General features: G+C 43.4%; 1 protein-coding gene across 2 annotated transcripts in view; it reads left to right on the forward strand.

The window, feature by feature from the left end:
* The first annotated feature begins 6,804 nt into the window (after nucleotides 1-6,804).
* The window catches only part of sgk1 (serum/glucocorticoid regulated kinase 1), a 36,043-nt gene continuing 16,807 nt past the window's right edge, over nucleotides 6,805-26,040 (forward strand). The window contains exons 1-3 of one of the 2 annotated variants that reach the window (XM_054762261.1): nucleotides 6,805-7,095; nucleotides 8,513-8,752; nucleotides 25,321-25,515. In XM_054762261.1, coding sequence (XP_054618236.1) covers nucleotides 6,970-7,095; nucleotides 8,513-8,752; nucleotides 25,321-25,515 — 561 coding nt within the window. In that variant the 5' untranslated portion in view covers nucleotides 6,805-6,969. The remainder of the gene's footprint in view (nucleotides 7,096-8,512; nucleotides 8,753-25,320; nucleotides 25,516-26,040) is intronic. The other variant, XM_054762262.1, reaches the window with a different exon arrangement.

Genomic DNA, 26,040 nt, shown 5'->3' on the forward strand with positions numbered 1-26,040 from the left:
TATTATTCCTTTAAGGTTACGTTTGCCTTCATTGAAGACGTGACTGTTCCCAAAGACACCAAGCAGCAGCGGCATCAACAACCACCCCCACCTTCCTGTTTTCAGTCTTGAGTGAAGGTAAAAGGAACATTAAATGTTCATTTATCCCTTTCATTCATCATTTCTATGCATTTCCAGCTGTTTCCTGCATGCCAAACTACAATTGGAAAACTATCAAAACATGTTTGGATTTACATTGACAGGATTTCTTAGGGGGGAATGTCTTGGTTAGTTTCCGTTTGGGTTAGCGTGCAACCTTCTGGAACAAATTAATGATGCTAATCAAGGTTCCACCGTAAATAAAACAATATATATTTATTTTTGGGCATTTTCCCTGTGTTGACTTCCTTGATGAATAAGATAAAATAAAAACAAAACGTTTAGTGGTGACGTGTGTCATCCTATGAGGCTTCCTTCACTAAATAATGACGCATCTGGAAAGCCCTTCTCACGGCCTTTAGGGTGAGGTACTTCTCTAGACGGGTCTATTTTTTCAAATGACTGAGCTTGTAGCTTTGACGTCAAGACAGTCCACCAAAACTACCTCATGTGTGTCCACCACCAACTTCGAAGACAATCAGTTGAAAAAACACTTTTTTTGTGTGTTTGACATGTTTGATAGCTTTTTGATGTGTGAATACAAAATGCGCATATTCTGCAGAATCAGGCACGTGCGGGTACTGGGGGCTCCTCTGGATCACCACACACGCTGCTGCCGCCCACGCAGCACACACACACACACACACACACACACACACACTGGCAGTAGGCACGTGTTTCAGAGTGTGTGTGTGTGTGGAGCTCATTAGGCGATGATAGATCCAGTCAGATTAAGTTTAGGCCTTCACATGAACTTACACAAAAACACATTTCCATATTCACACAAACAGACAACACCCACAATGATCACTTGTCATACGTTGTTGTCACGGAGAATTCATGTTGTTTACTCGGGAAGGCAAACGCATGCAGGTGGCAGCCCCGTCACTCATCCACAAAAAGACAACCACACGATCCTTGACATTATTCACACTCCACAAAAGCTGTCTGTTTGTGTAGCGACACGGCGTGTGCACCTCTGCTTGAGTCAATCCCATGTGGGGAAATTAATGGTAGCACGTGCTAAGAAATAAAAAAAAACAAATAAAACCCAACACTTACTATTCCCAGCCTTGCTTATGGAGTCAGAAGGAGTTACCTCAATGTGAGCTAACTGAATGTTTAGTTTGGACTGACAAAACTATAGCGTGAATGTTAGCATGATACCATTTTACTCATTTAACAGCTAGCTTAGCTATTTTCAACCTTGGCTTGTAAAGAGCGGCAAACATCTAAAGAATATTTAACTAACTGAGCAAATAGGGCGTTTGTGGAGACATTTAGGTTGGCTAACAAAACTACATAACATCAAAGTTATAGTTGATAGCACTGTAGTGGTTTTTAAACTTTGATGAAGTGTATATCCTCTTATAGTGGCTCAAAAAGTGTTGAAAACATTTAAAGGATGTTAGCTAATAAAATGACAGTGTGAAGGTTAGCATGCTTTCATTCTTCTAGTTTAGCAGCTAGTTTAGCAGTTCCCAACTTTGTTGGATAGACTGCAGTATGGCTCATAAAGTGTGGAAAACATATAGAAGAATATTTAGCGCCAAGGTTAGCATGATAGCACTTTACCGGTTTAGCAGCTATCCCGGTTATTTTTAAACCTTGGCGGAGAGTACATGCTCCTATAGTGGCTCAAAAGTGTTTAAAACATCTAAAGAATGTTTAACTATAAAATGACACAGTGTGAAGGTTAGCATGCTCTAATTATTCTAGTTTAGCAGCGAGCTTAGCTTTTTTCCATTCTTGGTGGATAGACGGCATAGAGGCTCGTAAGGTGTGGAGAACATCTAAAGAATATTTTACCGACTGAGCAAATAGGACAGTTAGTTTAGTTTATTTTAGACGTTGAATCGGCTGACAAAACTACATCATGTCAAGGTTAGCATGATAGCACTTTACCGGTTGAGTAGCTATCTGGGCTGTTTGTAAACTTCGACGGAGTGAATGTTTATAGTCTTCTAGTGGCTCAGAAAGTGTTGAAAACATTTAAAGGATGTTAACTAATAAAAGAAGACAGTCTGAAGGTTAGCATGATATAATTTTTCTAGTTTAGCAGCTAGCTTAGCTGTTTCCATCCATGATGGACTGTTTTTGATTTTTGAAGCAAAGCCTTTACCTTTCCCACAAAACAGTCCTGAGTGAGGGGGTGACAGGGTCACTTGTGTGATAGGCTGCACAGGCGTTTAGATGTGGACCAAACAGTGGAGAGAGATGTAAAGGATTCATTCATCATTCCTTCCTGAGGTCTTGTTGGGTTGAGCGTCCAAACATGCCCACTGGAGCTCATTAGCCCGTCTAAATCACAGCCTGACCATCACTGCGGCTCAGAAGAGCCCCCCTTGGCTTTCTATTAAAAGTTCTCAAACGTCTTCCCTTGCGCTCCCTGCATATTTGCAGGTAAATAATAAGCGCAGGGGTGCATGTTACCAGTGGCCCCCAAGTGGCACGGCGTGGTTGGAGGTTTGTTTTGAAGGGTGTGTGTATGTACGTGGGATACTTTATTGCAAGGGAGATTTATCCCTAGTTGAGTTTCGCAGTGCCGTCAACCATTTAAGCAACAGTCCTATGAATTATTTATCACACTTTTGAATTCTGAGTAGCGGCAGAGCATCTTTGGTTTGAGATCCCAGAATAATTTATGGCGCTGCGGAGCTGCTGGCTATATTTGAGTGTTGTCAGAATAGAGAAGCTTTTAGCTCCACGAAGAGAAAGAGATGGTTTCAATGAATAGCGTTCAAATGCTTGGAGCTAATGCAGCCTTTTCTGTTGCTGCTTATATGATGTCTGTCTTATGTCTATCTCATGTCTGTCTTATGTCTGTCTTATGTCTATCTTATGTCTGCCTTATGTCTATCTCATGTCTGTCTTATGTCGGTCTTATGTCTGTCCTATGTCTATCTTATGTCTGTCTCATGTCTGTCTTATGTCTATCTTATGTCTGTCTTATGTCTATCTTATGACTATCTTATGTCTACCTTACATCTATCTTATGTGTGTCTTATGTCTGTCTTATGTCTGTCTTATGTCTGTCTCATGTCTGTCTTATGTCTATCTTATGTCTGTCTTATGTCTATCTTATGTCTATCTTATGTCTACCTTACATCTATCTTATGTGTGTCTCATGTCTGTCTTATGTCTATCTTATGTCTGTCTTATGTCTATCTTATGTCTATCTTATGTCTACCTTATGTCTATCTTATGTCTGTCTTATGTCTATCTCATGTCTGTCTCATGTCTGTCTTATGTCTATCTTATGTCTGTCTTATGTCTATCTTATGTCTATCTTATGTCTACCTTACATCTATCTTATGTGTGTCTTCTGTCTGTCTTATGTCTATCTTATGTCTGTCTTATGTTTACCTTGTGTCTATCTTATGTCTACCTTATGTCTACCTTATGTCTGTCTTATGTCTACCTTATGTCTGTCTTATGTCTGTCTCATGTCTACCTTATGTCTGTCTTATGTCTGTCTCATGTCTACCTTATGTCTGTCTTATGTCTACCTTATGTCTGTCTTATGTCTACCTGATGCCTTGCTTATGTCTGTCTTATGTCTATCTTATGTCTGTCTTATGTCTACCTTATGTCTATCTTATGTCTGTCTCATGTCTACCTTATGTCTATCTTATGTCTATCTTATGTCTGTCTTATGTCTATCTTATGTCTGTCTTATGTCTATCTTATGTCTATCTTATGTCTACCTTATGTCTATCTTATGTCTGTCTTATGTCTATCTCATGTCTGTCTCATGTCTGTCTTATGTCTATCTTATGTCTGTCTTATGTCTACCTTGTGTCTATCTTATGTCTACCTTATGTCTGTCTTATGTTTATCTTATGTCTGTCTTATGTCTATATTATGTCTACCTTATGTCTATCTTATGTATGTCTTATGTCTACCTTATGTCTGTCTTATGTCTATCTTATGTCTATCTTATGTCTGTCTTATGTCTGTCTTATGTCTACCTTATGTCTGTCTTATGTCTACCTTATGACTATCTTATGTCTGTCTTATGTCTGTCTTATGTCTATCTTATGTCTACCTTATGTCTACCTTCTGTCTATCTTATGTCTGTCTTATGTCTATCTTATGTCTGTCTTATGTCTGTCTTATGTCTATCTTATGTCTACCTTATGTCTGTCTTATGTCTATCTTATGTCTGTCTTATGTCTGTCTTATGTCTACCTTATGTCTGTCTTATGTCTATCGTATGTCTACCTTATGTCTGTCTTATGTCTATCTTATGTCTGTCTTATGTCTATCTTATGTCTACCTTATGTCTGTCTTATGTCTGTCTTATGTCTGTCTTATGTCTACCTTATGTCTGTCTTATGTCTATCGTATGTCTACCTTATGTCTGTCTTATGTCTATCTTATGTCTGTCTTATGTCTATCTTATGTCTACCTTATGTCTGTCTTATGTCTGTCTTATGTCTATCTTATGTCTACCTTACATCTACCTTATTCTACCTTGCAGACCCCATCGTGATAAGTACATTTTTGCAAAGTAGGATTTGTTATTTATAAATGGAATATTTTGGTAGTTAGAGCATAGAAAATGTGTTTGTGACCTTCAACATTACCGTTTTAACATTATTAGACATGAGCTAACACCCCAACAGTCACCTTTACACTCCTCTTACCAATAGTAGACATCATAAGAGTAAATAACCATTTAAGACATAAATAAGACTGGTTGTGTGTGTTGCTGTAAATGTGTTCCCAAGGGAAGCTGAGTGGCGGGCGGACAGGAAGCCATGTCGGGGGCTCAGGGTTAAGTTTTAGCTTAGCATGGGTTCAGGGCCGCAACAGTAGCCCGTGTTTTTATGGGGATTTTTATTGTGCCTGTTGTGAGATCATTCAAACCTGCAATAAAAGCCTGTTGTTCTGGCAATCAGTGCAGATACTACATGTCATTCTCTGAATGCTTCATACTTGTATTTTTGTTCATTTAACCATTTTTTGCTTAATTTAGGCAAAAAATCCGGAACATTTGCTTCAATATCCATATTTTTGACTAACAACAGGCCGTATTCAACCGTGGCCAGCGTGATTTATTCATAGATTTTGGAAACACGGTGTTAGAGTGAAGCCGTGCAATTCAGACCGCAAAGTGGCGAGCATGACTGTCTAGGCTAGAAGCTACACGCTGCACGCCAATGTCTGACATGCGTTTGTTACGTTTTACCTTCATTGAAACATGTTGTCATTGGTCCTTAGCTCAAATGTAACCTTCAGAGGAGCTAAATGTACCAAATAGAAATGGCATAAGTCATAATAACGTCACCTGAATTCTAAAACCTAAACAAGGGAAAGTATAAAGGCAACTAACAGTTGTACTACAAAGTATCTTATGTGTTTGTATCCTGTAGACACCAGACTTCACCATACAACCAATTCATTTTTGGTGTATTTTTTTATTTATGTATGTATTTCCATTTTTGTGAGAATATTGCTTGTGTAAGTGTAAGATTATTTGTGTGCCATTCTGACTGCTGGTCGTCGTGCTGACACTGGTCACTCTGTGTTGGAGCTCTGCAGCCCTAAAGGGATGAAACGGTGCGTGGATGAACTCCGTACTCAACACATCCCATTGAGACAATTCAGCAAGCGGAAAAGAGGAGGAGGAGGAGGAGGAGGAGGAGCCAGCCTGGTCTGCTGCGGAAAAATGAGCAAGGTGGTGATGAGGGAGCGAGAAGGAGGGAGAAAAGGAGGGAGGCGGCATGTGCTCACTGCGGAGGCGTTCATTGATAAAGTAGCATGACTGCATCTGGACTCTCCATCATCGTTTGGTTTCAGTCGGAACGCCCCCACGGCTCCCCCTTGGACCCCTTTAGGAACAACGGGAGGGGCGGAGCACCTGTAACCGTGACAGCACAAACAAATCTACTCGTCCACAGGCGGATTAGCATACAGGTAAGCAAGAGTTGTCAAGAGTATGCGATCTAGGCAGGCGGAAGAAATGCTGTTCCCTTTGCCACGGTACCACTCAGGTGCGCATGTTACCTATGGTGGCTTTAACCGTCCAGTGAACCCATCATTTGGACACCTGAAGTGATGTGTCTGGACTAGACATGATTGGCGTCCTGGCTGGTCCACACATCAAGGCTATTCTTTGTTGAAAGGAAGTGTTCCACCGCCTCGTGATTTTGAAGCTGTTACTTTAAGACACAACTGTTACTTATTGCTGTTTTAAATGATTGGTATTGTAATGTCTGATTTGGATGTGAACAAATCCTCTCTTCTAGAGGCGTGCAAGTGTCCTACCTGTGCGATGCTGATCCAATATGAGAGGTGTCCCAGCTGGTCCACACACACTAAACACCACTAAAGTTGGTGATGTAGGGTTGCTATGGCAACAGAAGGGATGCTGTTCTTCATACAGGCCAGGGTACCACTTTGATGATTTTGAAGGTGTTATTTTAAGGGACAATTATTACTAACTCAGTGTTTGGTGTGCGTGGCCCGATGATGCTGACACAAACAAGAGATGCAAACTTCCATCACACGCATCTCACAGGAGGAGGATAACGCATTCAAGAGTCCAGCATCTCTTTGTGACTGTCCCGCCTCCCTCTCTTACTCACCCTAGCTCTCACTCTCTCTCTCTCTCTCTCTCTCTCTCTCTCTTGCATTTTGGTCCATCTGCCTCCTTCACCACCTCCACCTCCTCCTCGCATCCTCTCCGTTCCACGCAGAAGCATCTCGCTCATCTCGGAATCCACGACATTCCCTCATGCCTTAATCAACTGTCCACTGTGTCTCTCAGTCTCTCCGCCCGTCACCCTGGGATCTACGGAGGCTAGCGGGGTGCCAGTGTCGGCCATGAAGCTGGTCAACAGAGGAGGAGGATCTGGTGGTGGAGGAGGAGGAGGAGGAGGTGCAGGAGGAGGAGAAAAGACAGCTTTTTCCTTCAAGAAGTGCTCAGCCTTTCAGTTTGTCAAGAGGAAGGTGAGTTGTGATGACACACACACACACACACACACACACACACACACACACAGTAGGAGTGTGTGCCTTCACTTGCACCTACACACTCACATTGTGCCCATGTGTGTGTGTATGCCAGCGATGATGTCATTGTAAGCAGGCACTGCTAATCAGGTGCAAGATTCCTCATCTGTGTTTACTGTGTGTGTGCGTGTGCGTGCGTGCGCTTCATAAAACACTGTTGCGTGAGTGTTCACCACAAGTGTCTGCAGGACAAGAAATAAATAAAGAGATAGAAATGATGACATCACCCAGCTGGTACAGTAGATACTCGTGCTTCAACCCAGTGTTAGCTTGCAAGACTCATTTCCTGTGCAGCGTTGATGGCTCGTTACGTTAAGTGGTTTCTTTGTGTGGTCAGGGTACACTCACTGGCCACTTCATTGGGTACGCCTACTGTACCTGCACACGCCTGAGAAGATCAATAGAACTGTTTCACCCCAAATTATTCAACGGTATTTTAAGGTGAAATCCTTTAAGCACCAAGGACTCCTGTCATTGGCTCCTGATCCGTTTGGTCATTTCTTGAAAGATATCCGGTTATGACGTCACTTACGTGCTAAGCCAAGAAATGAATTCAATTGTTAGCATGTTGTTAGTGTGTCATATGACCTGTGTGTGCTCACCAGTTAACATGTTGACCCGCAACCTGCAAGGTTTTTCCATGCTTTCCATTTCATCCCGACATGCCGTGACATGCCCTCCACATCACACACATCACATCACATCGCAGTGTGTGTGTGTGTGTGTGTGTGTGCACAGCAGGACAAGGGGGCTTTGTGTGTCCTCTCACTGAGAAAAAGCACATGATAATATGACTATATTTGAACAGTAATGGTTTACTTTATTTGGAACATGCAGGTTCCATTGGAGTACACCACAGGGTACAATTCACAAAAGAAGCAAAGCTTATTTAATCCTACACCCTTTCTGTTTCACATCAATTACATTTCTTCACTTCCTGTACTCCAAATGTACTCTTTGCCCATTTCAAATACTGTACGCAGCAATACGAGCCGTGGTTGATAATCACTGTAAATGAATGATATAATAAATATATAGCAACAACTGATGAAGGCTTCAATGTTGACAGAAACATAGCTGAAGTTGAAGAAGCGATGGCACAAGAAGATTGACACGCTCATTTCCGCTTCTTTTTCCAGCATGGCACTCGCCTTAAACCCCTCCTGTCACGAGCCCAGTGTGGTGCTGTTTGACCTTTAAGGCTGCACAGTTATGCTAATGAGCCGTTCCAGGAAGCTGTACTTTTAACACAAACAAGTCAAATCAGCAACTAAAAAACATCCAGACAAGATTGAACAAGGCAGACGTTGCTTTGCTCACGAGTGTACTGACATCTTCACATTTTTCCACAAAGGTGCGGAGATGGATGAGGAATCCCAAAGTGAGCGTGGAGAAAGTCCAGGCCAAAGGTCTCCTCTACCCGTGTCCCAAGTGTCCCTTGTCCGAGGACCTGTGGTACACGCACTTCCCCTCGCCGTACGGCTGCTGTCACTACGCCGGCTTGCACGGCGCCCACCACTACCACGCCGAGCCACCATCGCCGTGTTCCAACAGAGAACAAGCCAAGAGTCAGGACAAGAGCAAAGGCTGCAAGGTGAGAGAAGCAAAACATTAGGTACACCTGCAACATGACATGACATCCAGGTGGGACAGATACTGCATATACAGTGTCAGGACAAATGACATCACCTGTCATCAACTACAGCAAAAAAAGTCAGCAGAATAAACATAAGATGAGCAATGTATGGCATGTTGCTGTATTGTAGGAATATCTGTTGGAAGCATTACACTGACTTTATGTTCACGTGTTATTACTCACTTTTACCTGTTTGACCAAAATATCAACATTTTTCTTGTAATGTTACGACTTCACATTTCTGATTGCTACACAGTATGATAATATATACATATATTACAAACCGTACATATAGTATACTCTATATATTAATATTCTTGAATTATTGGCATTTTTCTTGCAAAATTAGGATTTGAATTAACAAAATTGCTGGTTTATTACAAGAGTTGTCATATTTCAATGATTCCTATATGTATATAAATATATTAGAATATAATAAACTATGTTAAATGGATATATTAGGGGTGTCAAGAGACACCCAACTCATGAGACACGACAACAGGTGAGATTGGATCCGCGAGGGCGTGAACGTGAACGTGAATGAGACGAAATTTTAGCATTACTTTTAAGAAAAGTACAATGAAAAAATATGACTGAACAAACAAACTTTTTTATTTTAACCGCATCACAAAACAATGCAGGTGAGTTTGGGAATGTGTATTGTCCCACGCATTGACGCTAAACAATATGATTGTCAACACTTTTTGCAACCAAGTAAACTACTATTGTTATGATAGTACAGTAGACGCCCCTACAACGTAAATAATCCGTTCCGAGAACCTTTATGTTCTAGGGATTTGATGTTATACGAAGCGTAAAATACATGTAAATAGCCTAATCCGTTCCAAGATCTTCCCAAACTCACCCCTTTGGCCCTTCAAAATATTCAAAGTCCACCAAATATGGTGGGAAAATATAAGAAAACATTAGCATAAACATAGTAAAGTAACATTCCAATATAAAATATGGTAATAAATAAGATTACTGTAATTGAATAAAACTGAAAACAAAAACAATCCTACCGTTCACGAGATGTCTTGATCAGGAGCGCAAGTGGAGGCAGGAAGGAGGATGAGGACTAGCCTGAGTCGAAACGCGACTCAAAGAGTCTAAGAGTCAGCTGGTCTCTACACGATAATGCTGTGTGCCAAATTTTAATTTGTAACTTAACTTAATTGTTTAAGTTAGTTTCAGGGGGACTACGAAGAGGAAGGAGTTTGAAGGGACAAGCCTGTCTCTCACACAAACTCACGTACGTGCTGTATAAGTCAGCCAATGAGATGAGAGCGTAGGCGGTGCTCCGATAATCAGCCAATGAGATGAGAGCGTAGGCGGTGACCCGATAATCAGCCACTGAGATGAGAGCGGAGGCGGTGACCCGAAAATCAGCCAATGAGAGTGTGATGCTTCAGAAGGCGTCACCAAGTGTTAGTCTGAACTTGCACCGACTTGAGGCATTTATCAAGTTGATTGGAAAAAAAAGACTTGCTCTGACTTGAGGCTTTATGTTATAGGGAATTTCTTCTGTAATACGAAGCAAAAACTTTACATAAATTCTTTATGTTCAGTGGAATTTATGTAAAAGGAGGTTTATGTTATGCGAGGTACTACTGTATATAACAATAAATAATAATATATTCTAATATTGACATATTGCCTTTAATGTGTCACCTTTCAATCTGTAAAGTTGTGGAATTGTCGTTTGTACATGTCATTTGTACATGTCGTTTGTACACGTCGTTTGTACACGTCGTTTGTACATGTCGTTTGTACATGTCTTTTGTACATGTCGTTTCTCACAGGCAATTCGTACTGGCTGTTAAATGTTTGCAGCATTTCTTGAAATGTTGGCTTTTGAACTGTCTTCAAGAGCAGCCTTTTTTCTTTTACGATCACTTTCTGAGAACGCACACCATTTTGTGCCGCTCTGTTAGTATTGACTTTGCCGACCAAACGTCCCAGTGAGTGTTGACTGTTGGGAGGAAGGCTCTGCTTCGCGATGTGTGTTTTTTTCCCAGATGGTAAAACTATTTTTGAGGTGGGCAAGTTTGTTCTGTGGCCTTTTATGTTGCTCCCACTTTGGAATAATTTCGGCATACTGGCTCGTTCATGTTGATGGGCTCACCTTGCTCATTAATATTCCCATGCAGGGGCTGCGGCATGTGGCTTTGCAAGCATCCTCCCTCCTGACTTCTACTACGTTACCTTGCATTGCTCCTCACAAAGCTCAACTCTTTTGCTGCGTGTGTATGCTAGCGGCCCCGCCTCCCCCCACAGAGACAAAGCGACTGTATGACAAGTGGTCTCACTCTGTTCGCCGTTGTCTAGGCGCTGAAAGCAATGCCCAGAGTGAAGCCGCTTGCTGCCTGTTTGGAGGCGAGAGACGAGGAAAACAGACACACATGCACATGGCCGTGTGTGGAGGCCGGCAACATTGTGTGATTGTGATTGTGTGATTAATGAACGTATTTACTGTCACGAGACAGCTTTTTTTTCAATCATGCGAGATCTCGTGCATCGTGTATATTTATATTTCATTTCATGACCAATACTTTCAGGAATGTAGAAAATGTGGAAATAATGAGTAAAGAATGAGTCTTTAAACTGGATTAAAATGGAGGAAATGAGTCTTGTTCAACAACATGAACGTCCCTAAGCTCCCTCGCTCTGCCAATTACCAGACGTCAAAGCAAATGAACGCTTCTCTTGATCTTTCCTCTCCTTTTCAACTGCACCATGACTGTTGTTACATCACGACCTTTTTTAAAGACCTCCCCCCACACACACACACACTGGCTAGTGCATTAATGCTGCAGCAGGTGTTTGCCATGTCGTCCAGTAGTTATGTAACTGCAAGCGTAATGGTTATCCCAATCATCATGCCCATCATGCCCATGGCAGGCGTGAGTGTAAGTGTGTGTGTGTGTGTGTGTATTTGTGCGTGTGTGTGTGAGACGATGAGTCGTGATTTTCCCAGCATGCACCATGTATGTGAGAAACAACAATGCTGGGGTGGTGTCATTGTTTTGCTCTTTATAGCCCCCATTTGTCTGCCAACATAATATTTTGCTTTGTTCTTTGCTCTGTTCTTGTAACTATGGCCTCATTTATTCACCCTCCAACACAAATGTCTCGCTGGAGGGAAGTGTGTGAGCGTGCATGGATAGAATTAATGGCTGTGTATCCATGAAGGTGGGAAAGAGGAGGGTGGTCTTTGCTGTGTGTGAGTAACTTAGTCGCTAGTTTTTACAGCATCGTACAGCATGTTTATTCTTTCCAAATGATTGACTCTGACAGTACTCCTCTTGTATTTGACCTGACATGTAGTTGGCAAATAGTGCGTCATCAGTGGACGCTCTGTCCCAACAACACTGACATAAATGTCACAACTAGAGCTAGGACGGGACATCTCCCAAAAGCTAGCACAGCGCTCACATTTCCTACCGACAATACCTTCCTAAGGAACAATACTCTAGAAACTGGATGTACTTGGGAGTAGTCAGTGCACAGCTTGTTTAGCAATACAGCCGTCCCTCACGATATCGTGGTTAGAATATCGCTCCCTCATAAATAATTAATTAATAAACCAAACACACGACGTGTTTGCTTGTTGACTTTGGCCTATTATTAGTCAAAAACTATAGAAAGACAAGTTCTATGTAGTATTGTGGTCACTGGGCATCAGTAATGTTATGAGACATGCCGTTAGCTTACATTACCTTTCACACTGCATGGACACTGAGGCTACTGAGCCAGCAGAACCCAGCCCACAGGTCGTGGCTGAGATCGAATGAAAAAATGGTTCACCTCTCATTCCGTGTGGAAGTGGTATGTTTTTGGCTTCTTTGTCCTTTACACCGTTTGAAACACAAGTTTAGAATAAGTAAATTGGAGATGCTAACTAGTTAGCTCTCTCGCTTACTATGCTAGGGGCAGCCGTCTGTTATGTCCCTGCAGTGATCCCGTAGCCTGAGCAATGTGATGTAAACAAAGACTAATAGGAGTATAAAAGTGACTATGGGGTGTTATTTCTATTTCATGTCTACAGGGCTCTAATCATGTTAAAACCTGTACTTAGAAAGTCCTAGACAGGTTTTCTATGCTCTAACTACAAAAGTATTGCGTTTATTATAATATTGAATCCTACTTTGCTGAAATTCACTTATCGCAGTCGGGTCTACAACCAATGAATTTGATAAATGAGAAAGAGAAAATGAGAAATACACCTTTCTTCTTTCCTTCCGCTTGAGGATGCCCCACAGGTGCTCCGTTGGGTTCAGGTCCCGTCACCTTCACCAATGCACATGTCACCTTGAAGGTGTGTTTGGGCTCCTTATCATGTTGGAAAACTGCCATGAGGATCAATTTATGCTTCACAATGTCAGTGCATGTTGGGATTCATGTTTCCTCTCAATGAACCGGTGCTCCTGGATGCTGGCTGCACTCATACAGCCCTAGACAATGACCACCTCCGTGCTCGTCTGTAGGTAAGACACAATCATTTTATGGCTGACTGCTGGACAATAGTGGCTGTGTGTTGAGTCATTTTGGTTGTGGTTCAAATTAGGTGTGTTGGCCTGGGTGGCGTTTAATTTGCATTGAATGCAGCTTTCGTATCCACAGTGCAACACGCTGTTGTCACTTACTCATACCGAGCCCTGAAGGACACGCCATTACACTGTTAAAACGCTGTGATGTGTCAGCACCATTAAAAGCGCTGGCAGCAGAGGGGCTAGGTGGGGGTGGATGCTAGCCTTGACCCGGTGCGCTGCCCTGCCTTCACCCCTCTGATGAGCCTGCCAGAGCCAAATCTAAATGCAGCTGTGACTCATGCTTTTATTACGCTATCAAGACCAGCGTGCGGCCTTTATGACATCAAAACCGCCACACAGGGGCTGAAAGTAGGTTGATTGGAGCGTTTGGGGTGGAATGACTGCATTAAAAAGAAGGGTCACAGTGTAAACATTAAAGCCAATAGAAGATATAAAAAAAAAACATCCAGGAGCTGAGCTGAAGCAGCCATTAAGAAGAAGAGGGAGCAGCAGTGATAAAGAGAGATGAGAACAGCTGAGAGGACGCTTTTATTGGAGCAGCAGGTCAAAGCGAAGTGCCCCACTGCCTCAACGTGATCCCAAATCAAAAACATAAATCCTCCTGATAAGAACGTCCAGAGTCCCAAGCGCATTGCTAACAAATACACACGGAGCAGAAGCTAACGCAGCATTTCCACTAATCTCTCGCATCAAGTGTCCTTGCTGAGGAGTAAAAAAAAAAAAAACATATCCCAAATTTTTGCTGGCATGCTGCAAAAGTCCCGGCACACCCCCCCCCAACCAATCAGTCTGTTAAATGAGTTGCTCCTGAAGCGTATTCATCTTGAACTTTGGGTTTGAAGTTTGAAGGGTTCCCAGGGAACTAAAGGAACTGCATTCATGAGGGCGATGACGTGAACTGAGCCCACTGCCACTTTACAATGAGAGGAGCTAGGAACAAACGTTTGTCCTTCTTAGGAGGATTTGGGCACACAAGGTGCATTTTTTAGGACCGAATGAGAGCACCGACCTCCACCAAGGCCTTATTGTCATTTCACTCTGTTTGTCAGTTTTATTAGAGCTGTTTCTGTTTACTGTTTGCTGTACTCTTTTATTTTCTGATGCTTTATTTTTTGTCTTTATCCCACTTTTATCTTGTTTATTTTAAACCTTAATGCCATTTGTATTCTTGTTTACACACTATATTTTTAATTATAGCGCTTACTATTTCTATGTGTTCTATGGTTGAAAGTGATGATTCTCATCTTATAAGTTAGAAGTATTAGTTTTCTAGTCCAGTCGTCCGCAGAGGGAGGTCCCCTGTGGTCCGATGGGCTCCTGGTGCAGATGGCTCCTGTGCACTCAGCCATAGTTTCATATTTTAATTCTACCTGTATGTGTGGTTGGGGAGGTGGTTATCCAGGCATTGTTTTTACTAACTTATATGTATGAAAAGTGTTTTATAAATAAAGTTTGATTTGATTTGATTCAAATTTGGACCATGAAAACGTTTTGTTGAGATTCATCATTGCTATACAGTTGTCCCTCACAATATGGCGGTTCGATTATCACTCCCTTGCTATATCGCAGTTTTTCCGAAATGAATGAATAAATGATGGCTGTTTCAAGAAGACTCTGGTGTATTATTAGTCAAAAGATATTCAAATGGAGACATTAGCTTACATGACGTTACCTTAACGCTGCATGAAATAATTTGATTTGTAAAGCTGACTATAGTCGTGTTATTTCATGTCTTCAGGCCTCTAATGATGTTAAAAACCATATTTAGGAAGTCATCAACAGGTTTTCTATGCTCTAACTGCAAAAATATTCCATTTATTGACATTGAATCCTATATCCCGGAAGTTCATTTATCACGGTTGAGTCTGGAACCAATTAACCGCTTTAAACGAGGGACGACGTTTTTCTCTGGTGAATATTTACTTGTCAAACTTGTATTTTCTATACAGCGGAAGCTTGGTTTTCGAACGCCCCAGTTTTTGACAAAAAATGTCCTGTAGACTATCTCCATTATCGTGCAATATTACGCACAACATTTACAACTTTTGTGACGGACCCTTTGGAACGGATTCATAACAAAAACCGAGGGAGCACCATATTTGACAGCAGACTGAGTTGTCCGTTTAAATTTAACACGCTCCTTGCATAGACGGGTCTGACCTGCTGCGCTCCCATTTGGGTTGACTGTCCAAAAGTTATCCAAGCAGGGAAAGAGAGGGGGCTGGAAGGAAGTTAGGCAAAGAAATGGCAGGGAGGGCAGGAGGGATGAGGAGGCAAGTCAAGCATGTCCAGGGAGAAGAACGTGACTATTGATTACATCGAGCCTGCTGAGACAAGTGCGGCGTATAGACAGCATGTGCAGTGGATTTCAAACCAAAGGGTGTCAAGTCCAAGCCAGCGAGTCTTTAGGAAGATCAGTTAGACACATGCAGGGCTGCATTCCAGAACAAATGGCACATGTCGGACCTCCAGCTACACTACCGGTCTAAACGCTGCAGTTTCTTTGAGGAAAAAGCTCCATTTTCAAGTGTTTGATGGTGTGTCTCTTCCATTGTTTGTTTCCTGTTTTCTTGCCACTTGTGGAGCAACAAATGACTTTCTGCTGTTAACTGATGTTGACGAGGGTGTAGTACCACAGTGTTTTTACGCAGACAGAGGAGGTAGTAAGTACTCCTGTAGGGATGACTTGCACCAACTGCCAAGGCTTGATCAACCTCCATTTCTGCAGCTTTCAGTTGTTGACCCGTTTTGTTGCCCCTGAAACAGTATCATTCTGAAATACACACCCTTTTTCACTTTTGGGTCATTAGTCATATTATTATTTAACACCGCGTGTTCCGCATTTAAATTGTGTTGATATACTTTGGAAGCTCATGCCGGCCTTGCCATCAATCAGTTTGTTGTGATTGGAAGGTTGGAGATGTTGCCGTCCCTGGTTTATCACGGTTCCTTGGTTCCAGGACGGACCCATGAGTGGATTCATGGACGCTGGTTTGATTTGAACGCATTGTTTTTATTATGTCTGTCGCTGAGATAAGCCTGCATGTTTTCAGCTATTTTATGTCTTCATTTGGGGATGCTCCCATCAGGTTTTCATGCTGCCGATACCCATACCGATCATCCATGAGTGAAATCAGATGATACCCATGCGGATGATGTAGATGACGTGTAACTGTTGAAATGTACTATTGGCTATATCAGGGGCACCGACGTTGTTTCTTGTGAGAACTACTTTTACAAAATGCAAATGGCCAAGACCAATTCATTTTAGCAACATTTATTTTCATGCTGGATTTCAAGGCAGACAAAGCCAACATGCTGGTATCCACAACCCCCACTTTCTATTTCACCATGCATTGCTTTCTAGGCTTCTCACTTGATTATGAAAACCTGAATGAAGAGCCTCATGTGGTCCTGGGGTCCCGATGTGAAATGGGAACCATCACATTTGGACAACAACATATTGGACTTCCTTTTTCAAAATCGCTGGTAAACCTTAGCGGATCAGGCGCCTTCTTTAAGGAGACTTTGGATGCAAGAGCAGCTTGGTGGCGCTCCAGCAGGACCCCCAGGCAGTCGGCAAACCCGGTTTCCTCCAGTCGACGAATCCAACCACTTTTCAGGCCTTCCACCTTAGACCTCCGACTGCCACACACACACAGGCACATGTCCCGTGTTTTGGCTAATTAGCCGCCACCTCACCAAGCATCACATCGCGTGTCGTGAAAACTCACCACATCCTGCCAAGTGCCCGCCCCCCTAAAGGCCGCACCAAACTCAAGCTTTTTAAGGCGCCACCCCGGCGAGATATTTTTCATGGCATATTTTGCAGGGTGCAAAAGTGATATCACTCTCACAACAACAGGAAGGCCCACACGCCAGACATGCTTGTCTTGTGGGCGGGATGCTGCAATGGCCGTGGATCTGATCGGCAAGTATCAGCATATGCCGATACCATGCTTTTTCACAGAAATCGGTGGCCGGAGCACTCTAGTCTTCATACATCACACCATGATGACGCGCACCGTTATTCACTTATAATCGCCAAAATATTCCACAAACATACTGAGTGTGTATGTGGCCGTTTGTCATGCTTGCCCCCCCGTCTGCTCACCAGAAGTGACGCGAGGTCATGTGGTTGAAACCCAGCAATTGGCTGGCGACCAGTCCAGGGTGCACCCCGCCTATCGCCTAAAGTCAGCTGGGATAGGCTCCAGCATGCCTCCCGGCACCCTGGTGAGGCATGATAACATGAACTGACAGACGTGTAGCGTGAATCATTACTTGTGCTTTCATGTTTTCTGGCCAATCAGTGAGGGCCACAAGCCACCAGAGCTGCCAACCATTCAAATGTTTGTATTTCAAAAAGAGACAAAGCTGCTCGTGGGCTCGCTCATCTTCAGCGTTCAGATGATCTGCGTCTTTTTATGCGACTCGGCCTCTTTGTTTGGCGGTCCGAGGGAGGCGACCTATGACAAACCCATCTCTCTTGTTCTCCCTCGGCGGGGAACGAGGTCCCGCGGGCTCGCCTCTCATCACCAGCGCCGATGCACTCAGTGGGAGAAAGAGACGAGACGACACATCAATTCAAAGAGTCCATTCAAAGCTCGTCCCAGTTCTTCACATGTGCCTTCGCGACCTTGAATTTTACTGTATATTAGCGGCAGGCGTTGCTGTCGTCTAGACTTTTACAGCGCAACCGAGAAGAAGTCCCTCCTACACTTTGAACTTCAGACTTTCTTTGACGTAATCATGCCAGCGTTGGCCGTAAATCCGTTAATAAGTTGCGTGTCACGCATGAAGAATGTGACCTTTTAACGCTTCCGTGACACAGGAAGCACCAGCTGGGTGGAAAGTGCTGACTTGGAGTGGATCTCCTGAGAGTGCATGACATGTACCTGATGAACCAGTTCACCTTGCTTCAGGCGCTAGCTCCCTTCAAGCACAGTCGCCATTTGTCCGCCTTTTCCCGCAACAGTTTGTGCACTTTTCCACAACGACCAGCCGTCCCGCCTTGAGAGGTATAAAATACACCGACGACTGCGTAACGTTTGAAGTTCTTCCTCGTCATTTTCCTGCTTTCTGCTCGTTTGCCACTTTTTGTTGTGGTATTGCAACTTTATTCTCACATTTGCAAATACGACTTAATGTTATACTTTCTTTTATGCTGCTGCCGTGAGCGGATTCTTCACGTACAGCATAGACACCATCCTCATCATCACCACATCCTTCTTGTAACACTTCAACTTTATTCAACTCATAACATCGTTTTTTCAAATAAATATTACAGCAATATTAAGCATGTTTTTTTCTGTCCTTTGTGTTTTTTATTTTAAAGGATTAACACCTAAACAAAAACATGCAACTCTTGATGTAAGCACCACTTTTAGTAAGTCCCTCTCGTCCTTGCCTCATCCTCCCTTCTTAGTCGCATTGTAAGGGAATTTGGTGGGATTACTGCTGTTCTAATCTGGCCAAGGAACCGTGCTAATCCCTCACTCCCATCTTGATGTTTCAGAACCAGCGCCAACAGCGCTCAGCGGCGTGGTTATTGCAGTGATTTGGGCCCAGTGGCACGTCATCAGAAGGAGAGCTTAGCGCTGATGTGATCTGCTTCCTGCCGATCAATATGCTTACTCAGCGCTCAAGACTCTGATGGTTTGGCCGTGCAGCCGTGTTCACACAAGCTGCGATGTTCGGGCTGTCGAGGCGAGGGGGAGAAAGTGAGACATCCCCCTTCCAGGGAAAGAGAAGTGTCTTTACTTCCAGGAAAGAGAGCAGCGTTTTAGCCGCTTTGATACCTTGCATCAGCACTCAAACACGTTGAAGGAAAATTGCTCCTTTTGTTTTTTTAATGTTGCCCATCATTCACAATCCTTATGCGAGACATGAACACGTCTTTTTCTTTTCTGTGCGTTTTAAAGATATAAAAACAAATAAAAAGAGCCGGCTCATTACTGTATGGGACGTCTCCCAAAAGCGCTAAGAGACACTAAGAGTGCTGCACTGACATCTAATGTCACATGCATATTAACCGAGCCACATTAGGGATGCCTAAAACGTTATTGGCATAAAAATGGAATATAGGTCAATATCGGTATCGTGTCTTTTCCCTGTAAGGAGAGTCGATGGTCCTTTAAGTGCCACAAGCAACATTGCTGTCAACACGCAGCAAATACGTGAGCCCATGTTTTGCTGAACTGTATGCTAATGGTGAGCGGGTAGCTCATAGACATACTGTATGTACGTAGACGCCGCATCGAGCGCTCAGCCGTACGTCAACGCCAAGAGGCGGAGGGAGAAGATGCCTCATTCCTGGTTTTGTAGTATCTGGCCCATACACTGCATGATTTGGACATTATAACATCGTTTTGAGGGCATCGTTTGCAGGCGATGAGGAAAACGCTGTACTCCCGCACACAGTTCAGTCATCCAGAAGCCAGCGGCGTAGCAGGAATGTAAAAAAACGTGGAAATAGTCGCAGGCAGACGCGGTAGTTTGCTAGATGTTGTTTACAGCCACGTCGAGAAGCCACATATGTGTTAATTCCACCACAGGAGACATGTGATGCTACATATATCGGTATCAGTATCAGTTGATATCGGAATTGGAAATTGAGAGTTGGACGATATCGGGCATCGGCATTCGTTTCTACGACGTTGCTACAGTATGTGAAATCAATGCACTGAGCAAGGACGTTCTCATGATGCTTCGAATACGCAAAATACCGTAAGTATGACACGTTATCATGAACGTACCCGTTACTACATGCTCACAGCGGGGATATTGAACCATCAAACCTCGTTGGAGGTTTTTGGAGGTGTCTGAATGGCGGGCGGAATAGGTGTATCCCACTACGTGCACTACTGAGCTGTTGCTTTTTTATCTTTAAAACGCACAGGGCAGAGGAAGACGTGTTCATGTGTCATACATAAGGACTGTTAAGACTGTGATGCCAAAACTGAAATCATCTTGGGGTCCGTATCGTACCGTGATGTTGCGCTCCCAAAGGTTAGTCGCATTGCCAGTCCAACTACAGCATGACGCATCTCCACCTCGCACTGCTTCTCACGTACTCGTTTTTCAGGTTGACCTTCCCACCCTCTCAACAGTCCCCCCCACCATCATCACCTCAGGACTTTTTCACTTAGCTGCACCTCTTCGCAGGGAAAGAAGCGTTAGTAACTCCAAATCTACGTCGCTCCAAGCAGTCACACCAGCAATAAGAGTGAATGCTGAGTTATTGTGATAGCTGAGCTCAGCTGCAATCTTCTTAGCGTCCATGTGGGGTGATGTGGTCCCAGGGGTTAGCCGTGCTGCCGGTCCAACAACATGACGCAGCGCCGCCACATGCTGCCTCTCACGTACTCGTTTTTCAGGTTAACCTTCCCACCCTCCGCCATCATCATCATCTAAGGACTCACTTTGCTGCACCTTTCTTTGGGGAAAACACATTTGGTCATTTGTTAGTCCCAACTGGCGCCACGCACACACGTCGCTCTCAAGCAGTCAAAGTGAGCAGCAGGGTGCCACAAGATCTCGCAACAGTAAAACGTGACCACATTTGTCACTCAGGAAAAAAAGTGTCTTGTGGGAGCTCGGCCTGGGACGATACTAAATGAATGAATGAATCAGACAATAAATGAAAATGAACTGAGTAAATATTTCCACGTGCATGCTTCTCTTCCTCGTCTCCCGCCTCCACAGCCAGGAAGAGGGTTCACTCTGTGCACCTTGGCGCGTTTGTTCCACAGAACAGCGGCATGAACAGAGTGAGCCCTTGTCTGTCATACAGTCTCTGTGTATCTGTGGGTGGAGGCGGGGCCGCTGGCATACACACAGAGTGCAGAAGCATGTAATATAGTAAAAATTAAATGAGTAGATTCACGTTATTATAAACCACAATAACATTTGTAAAAGTTTTTCAAATTAAAGTTTCTTTTTATTGGATTAAAATATTTTTTGGGATAAAACCTTTGAATAATATTTTTTTACTATGTTTGAAAAAATCTATATTTTCCATAACATAATTGCTTTGTATTATTTTATATTAATTTCTATTGTTTTGCATTTCTGGGGAGGGGGGGTAGTACTATTGTTTCTTTACAAAACTGATTTATTGTATATAAAACGAAGGTATAAAAAATGAGGAAAACAATGAAACAAATGTATTTTTACAAAATCTGACATAGAATTTATTCCATCCATCCATCCATTTTCTATGCCGCTTCTCCTCATTAGGGTCGCGGGGGCATGCTGGAGCCTATCCCAGCTGACTTGGGGTGACAGGCGGGGTACACCCTGGACGGGTGGCCAGCCAATGGCAGGGCACATATAGACAAACACTCCCATTCATACCTATGGACCATTTAGAGTCTCCAATGAAGCTAACATGCATGTTTTTGGAATGTGGGAGGAAACCGGAGTACCCGGAGAAAACCCCCCCACACACGGGGAGAACATGCAAACTCCACACAGAAAGGCCCAAGGGAGAATCCAACCCAGGTCTTCCATCTCCAGGCTGTGGCTGTGTTGGCCAACATGCTAACCACTAGACCACCGTGCGGCCCTAGAATTTATTCCAATAACTCCAAAAAATAGGAAAATAAAAAAGAGGAGTACAGTCGTATCCAAATATCTAAAAACCAAAAATAAAGGCTTTCTACTAATAACAAATATTATTATGAGCACCGGTTCTATGAATCCTTGAATCCTTGAATCAGCATTTCCCAAACCTCAAGCTGGGACCCAAAACAGATCCCAGGTCTGTTTTTATTGGGTACTTACAGCAGCACGGGGTGCATTTGGAATAGTTTAGGTGCCATTTGGGGAGGAAGCCAACTTCCCATTTGCTTGTTGAGTTGGAATAGTTTAGAAGCGTGTCCCGACAGCCTCGCTGTAGGAGGTGAAGAGACTACGCTGTGTGTTGTTTCCAGCATCCTGCACGCTACAGAAGCACGTTTTTAAAGACTCACTGGACAAAAGGCAGGTCAAAGGGCAACAAGAGGAAGCCCGGTCTAGAAATGGATGACCTTCATATTTGTGTGCTATGCTTGTGGCGAGCATGTTCTTCCAAGCAACCTCCAGCGGTTCTTTGTCTGCAACGTGTTCCGTGATAAAGGAGAGCATGTCTGTACAATAAAGAGCAGCGGGTCAGGGTTCTGTACGTACATACAGTACATAACTCCGATGAAGTATTACACCTGCACACGCTCGCTCACTTTATGGGCTTTGCATGCAAACTCCACCTCCAGTCAATCAAGGTGTCACACTTAAGAGCTGCTTGTCAGAGGTCATGCTTTTAGAATACCAAGGCTTACTTGGCATTTCCTCACAATAATGTCTCAATGTTGCCAGGAAAAAGTCTCGTTTATCGCGGGGGTAGGTTCCCAAAATAGCCTGCAACAAGTGAGATTCGTGAAGTAGCCAACTTCATTTGTTTCCAGTGATTCTGTATGTTTTCAGGCTGTAAAAGCCCCCACCCTCAGACAGACATGAACATTTTGTCACACTTGAAACACTCCCAAAGTTCAAATTTCATTTAAATTTGAATGATCAACCTCCGAGGTCGGAAACAAGAATTTATGAAGTGGCTCACGTGTATTTCACTCCTCTGACCGCGCCTCTCCGTCCTGCTCCCTGTTGGAACACGTTGCTCCTGTCAGAGTATTTTACTCCTCGTGGTCCTCCATGAACCCAAGATTCTTTGTACTCTTAAAGTCTTAACATCATTCTTGGAACATTTGATCTTTTTTTCCCCCAAAAATGTGACTTCATTCTCGTAAAGTTGCAGCGTCTTCCTGCCTGATGTTCCAACGTTATTCACGTAACACCACCGTGTTGTCCTCCTGATATTCTCACACCTTCCCATCAAACTGTGACTTTTCGTCTGACTTGTTTCTCACAACAGATGACATTTTCTCGTGTAGGTTGAACTTTTTTCTCGTAACATTGCTACTTTTGTGTGATAGCATTTTGACATAGGTCACTTAACTTTACTACATTTTTTTCTTGAAATTTCTTTTACAAGAAATTTAGTTTTGCAAGGACATTTTTTACGACATGTTTTTCCTCCTAATATTACTACATTTTCCCTCATGTTGTATGTTTTTCCTGGAATATTACGACTGGCTTTTCATAACATGGCTGCCTTCTCATAACATAAACATGATTGGTAGTTTGGCACCTGCAGTGATCATTAGAATCCATTCTGCCTGTCGGTGCTCGTCCATAATCACAGTGCAGGGAGTTAGCATTCACAGATACAGTATTTGCTGATTTGCAAGTTGGGATACACGCAGTCCCAATCTCCCTGCCGCACATTTCCAGGAGTGCATGCAGTGGTGTTAGCGTAGAGGCCCCTTCGCTGATAGCAGCCTCGATAACGCTCGTTAGAAGCGGGTCGCAGTCACTGAACCTGTCAGCTGGCTGTGCCAAGGACGCCATTTAGCTTACGTAACGGCCATTCTGGGTCACTACAACATCCATCATGCTGGACTCACTTCCGTCCACAACTGTTGTGTTCACCTTGACCGCCGCTGGCATTGTTCCGTGGCGCTCATACACTCCTCATCAAAATGTTGAGACCAGTTGAAAGGAGCTATGTTTTGCACTGTTGGATCTTAAGGAGGTTTTATGCGCGGTTTCAAAATGAAAAAAGAAGAAATGGGAGTGCACAAAAATAGTTTTGAGTAAGCAAATTATCATGGAAGGCATCCACTGTCGGGAACTGATGAAGTGAACTGAACGTCCCTCGCCGTCCATCCCCAAGTGTTCTCCGTTGGGTTTAGATGAGGGGAACACGCAGGATGCTCCTCAAGAGCGAGCTTGTTGCTTTGTGCAGTGCAGCGTTGTCCTGTTGGAAAAGCCAGTCATCCCCACACACACCAGGGCCTTCGGTCATGAGGGAGTTTTTCAACTGGTCTTAGCATTTTCATCAGGAGTGTATTTCACTTGGACTGCATGAGAGGAGCTTATGTGAATTCCGTTTTATGCTCGGTGTGGATGAGGGTGTGTATCTCTCTGCAACTGTGTGTGTGTGTGTGCGTGTTTGTGTGTGTGTGCGTGTGTGTAAAATCCTCTTAAGTGACTCACTGGCTTCCTCCTCCTATTGAAAGCAAATACTGCATAGGCAGTGATGCTCCTGCCTCCAGCTGCAGGACTTCCCCAGGAGTTTGGAGGCTTTTTCACTTTTTGGAAGGTTATTCTGCGTTCCTTTCACACGACTGCAGCTCTTATGTTCAGAGAGGGCTTGTGTTTGTGTAACCATTGATAATACTGAGCAGTCTTGCGCTGTGTTTTAATTACTTAGACCAACTAGAAAACATCCGTTGAAACATCTAATCGGGCAAAGTGAAAATGGACACAAAAGAAAAACAAATAATGTGCCTTAAAAATCTAATATTGTACAAAAAAAATCAGTGTTTTATTTGTTTTTATTTGTAATTTTACGTAGGTACAGTATCTCTATTATTCTTATTTTACAAATGATGTGCCATCAACATCAAATAAAGCACTGTTCAAAATATATTAAAAAGTATATTAACATATACTAATAAACATTTTTAGGATTTAAAAAATGTGTGTTTTATTGCCTTTTATTTGTAATTTTAGGTATTATTTCACTATTATTAATAAATCAAGTAAAGGGTTTTCCAAGTCATAAAATATAAATAAGGGGAAAGAAATAACCAATAAAAAACCCATAAAGATTCACATTTAAAAATATTAAACTTAAAAAAATACTTAAAATGAAAACAAAATCACAAAAAAGCAAAGGAAGAATGTGCCTATGATAGTAAATGAGTACAGTTCAGTAATGAATGAATGTGTGAAAACACAATGAACACATGATTTGAGGACGTGAGATATTCCAAGTCAGCGGGGGGTGGGGTCAGTGCACGTTTCATAATCCATAATCCGTGATGTGGCACTGACGTGTGATGATGAACCAGCACTGATGTCGTCTTCCAGGTCAGGAAGTGGAAGATGCTATCTCGTCAGATGAAGGAGTCGGAGCCGGACGCCCACCTGGGCTGCTGTCAGTCCCGGGGGGCTCACCGCTCGCCCTTCCTGGCCAGCCCTGTCATGGTGGAGTGCTCCATCTGTAGCGGACCTTACATCAGCTACGCCCTGGAGGACACCTGGCAGCCCCGCCAGCGCACACAGGTGTGTATCTGCCCTTTCACGCACGTGTGGTCTCATTGCGTGCGCACTTTCCTGCACTGTAACGCATCAAATCCCCACCGGTGGATCGATAAATGATTCTGTCTCTGAAGAACCAAATCCATTTTTGGGAGCAGCTCTGGGATATGCTTCCCCATGTTGAAAAGGTCAACCTCAGAGAACATGCATGGACCTTAATGACAACAGGAAGACGTGCACACTGCACAGCCAAAGCCTTGGCGGAGGTCTGCTCTGTCGTTTCACCCAAACACTGTAGTGGAACCAACAGGTGGATGCTACTGTTACGTACTCCTTCATGTCGTTTCCTGTTGTGGTCAATGGTTGCTAGCAAACTAGCTAACCGTGTGAGCTGCTTGCTAACTGCCTGTCACCACGCAATTTGTACCCGGAACGCAATCGGTGTCGCGCATCTGCGAGGACACCGATTGCGTGAAGAGCAAGTCAAACCTTCACATGTCGCCAGGCAGATTACTTTCCATCCTGTTGTCAGCAATGCAGCATCCCTCG

Source organism: Dunckerocampus dactyliophorus, chromosome 19 (assembly GCF_027744805.1).
Source record: "Dunckerocampus dactyliophorus isolate RoL2022-P2 chromosome 19, RoL_Ddac_1.1, whole genome shotgun sequence".
Classification (NCBI taxonomy): Eukaryota; Metazoa; Chordata; class Actinopteri; order Syngnathiformes; family Syngnathidae; genus Dunckerocampus; species Dunckerocampus dactyliophorus.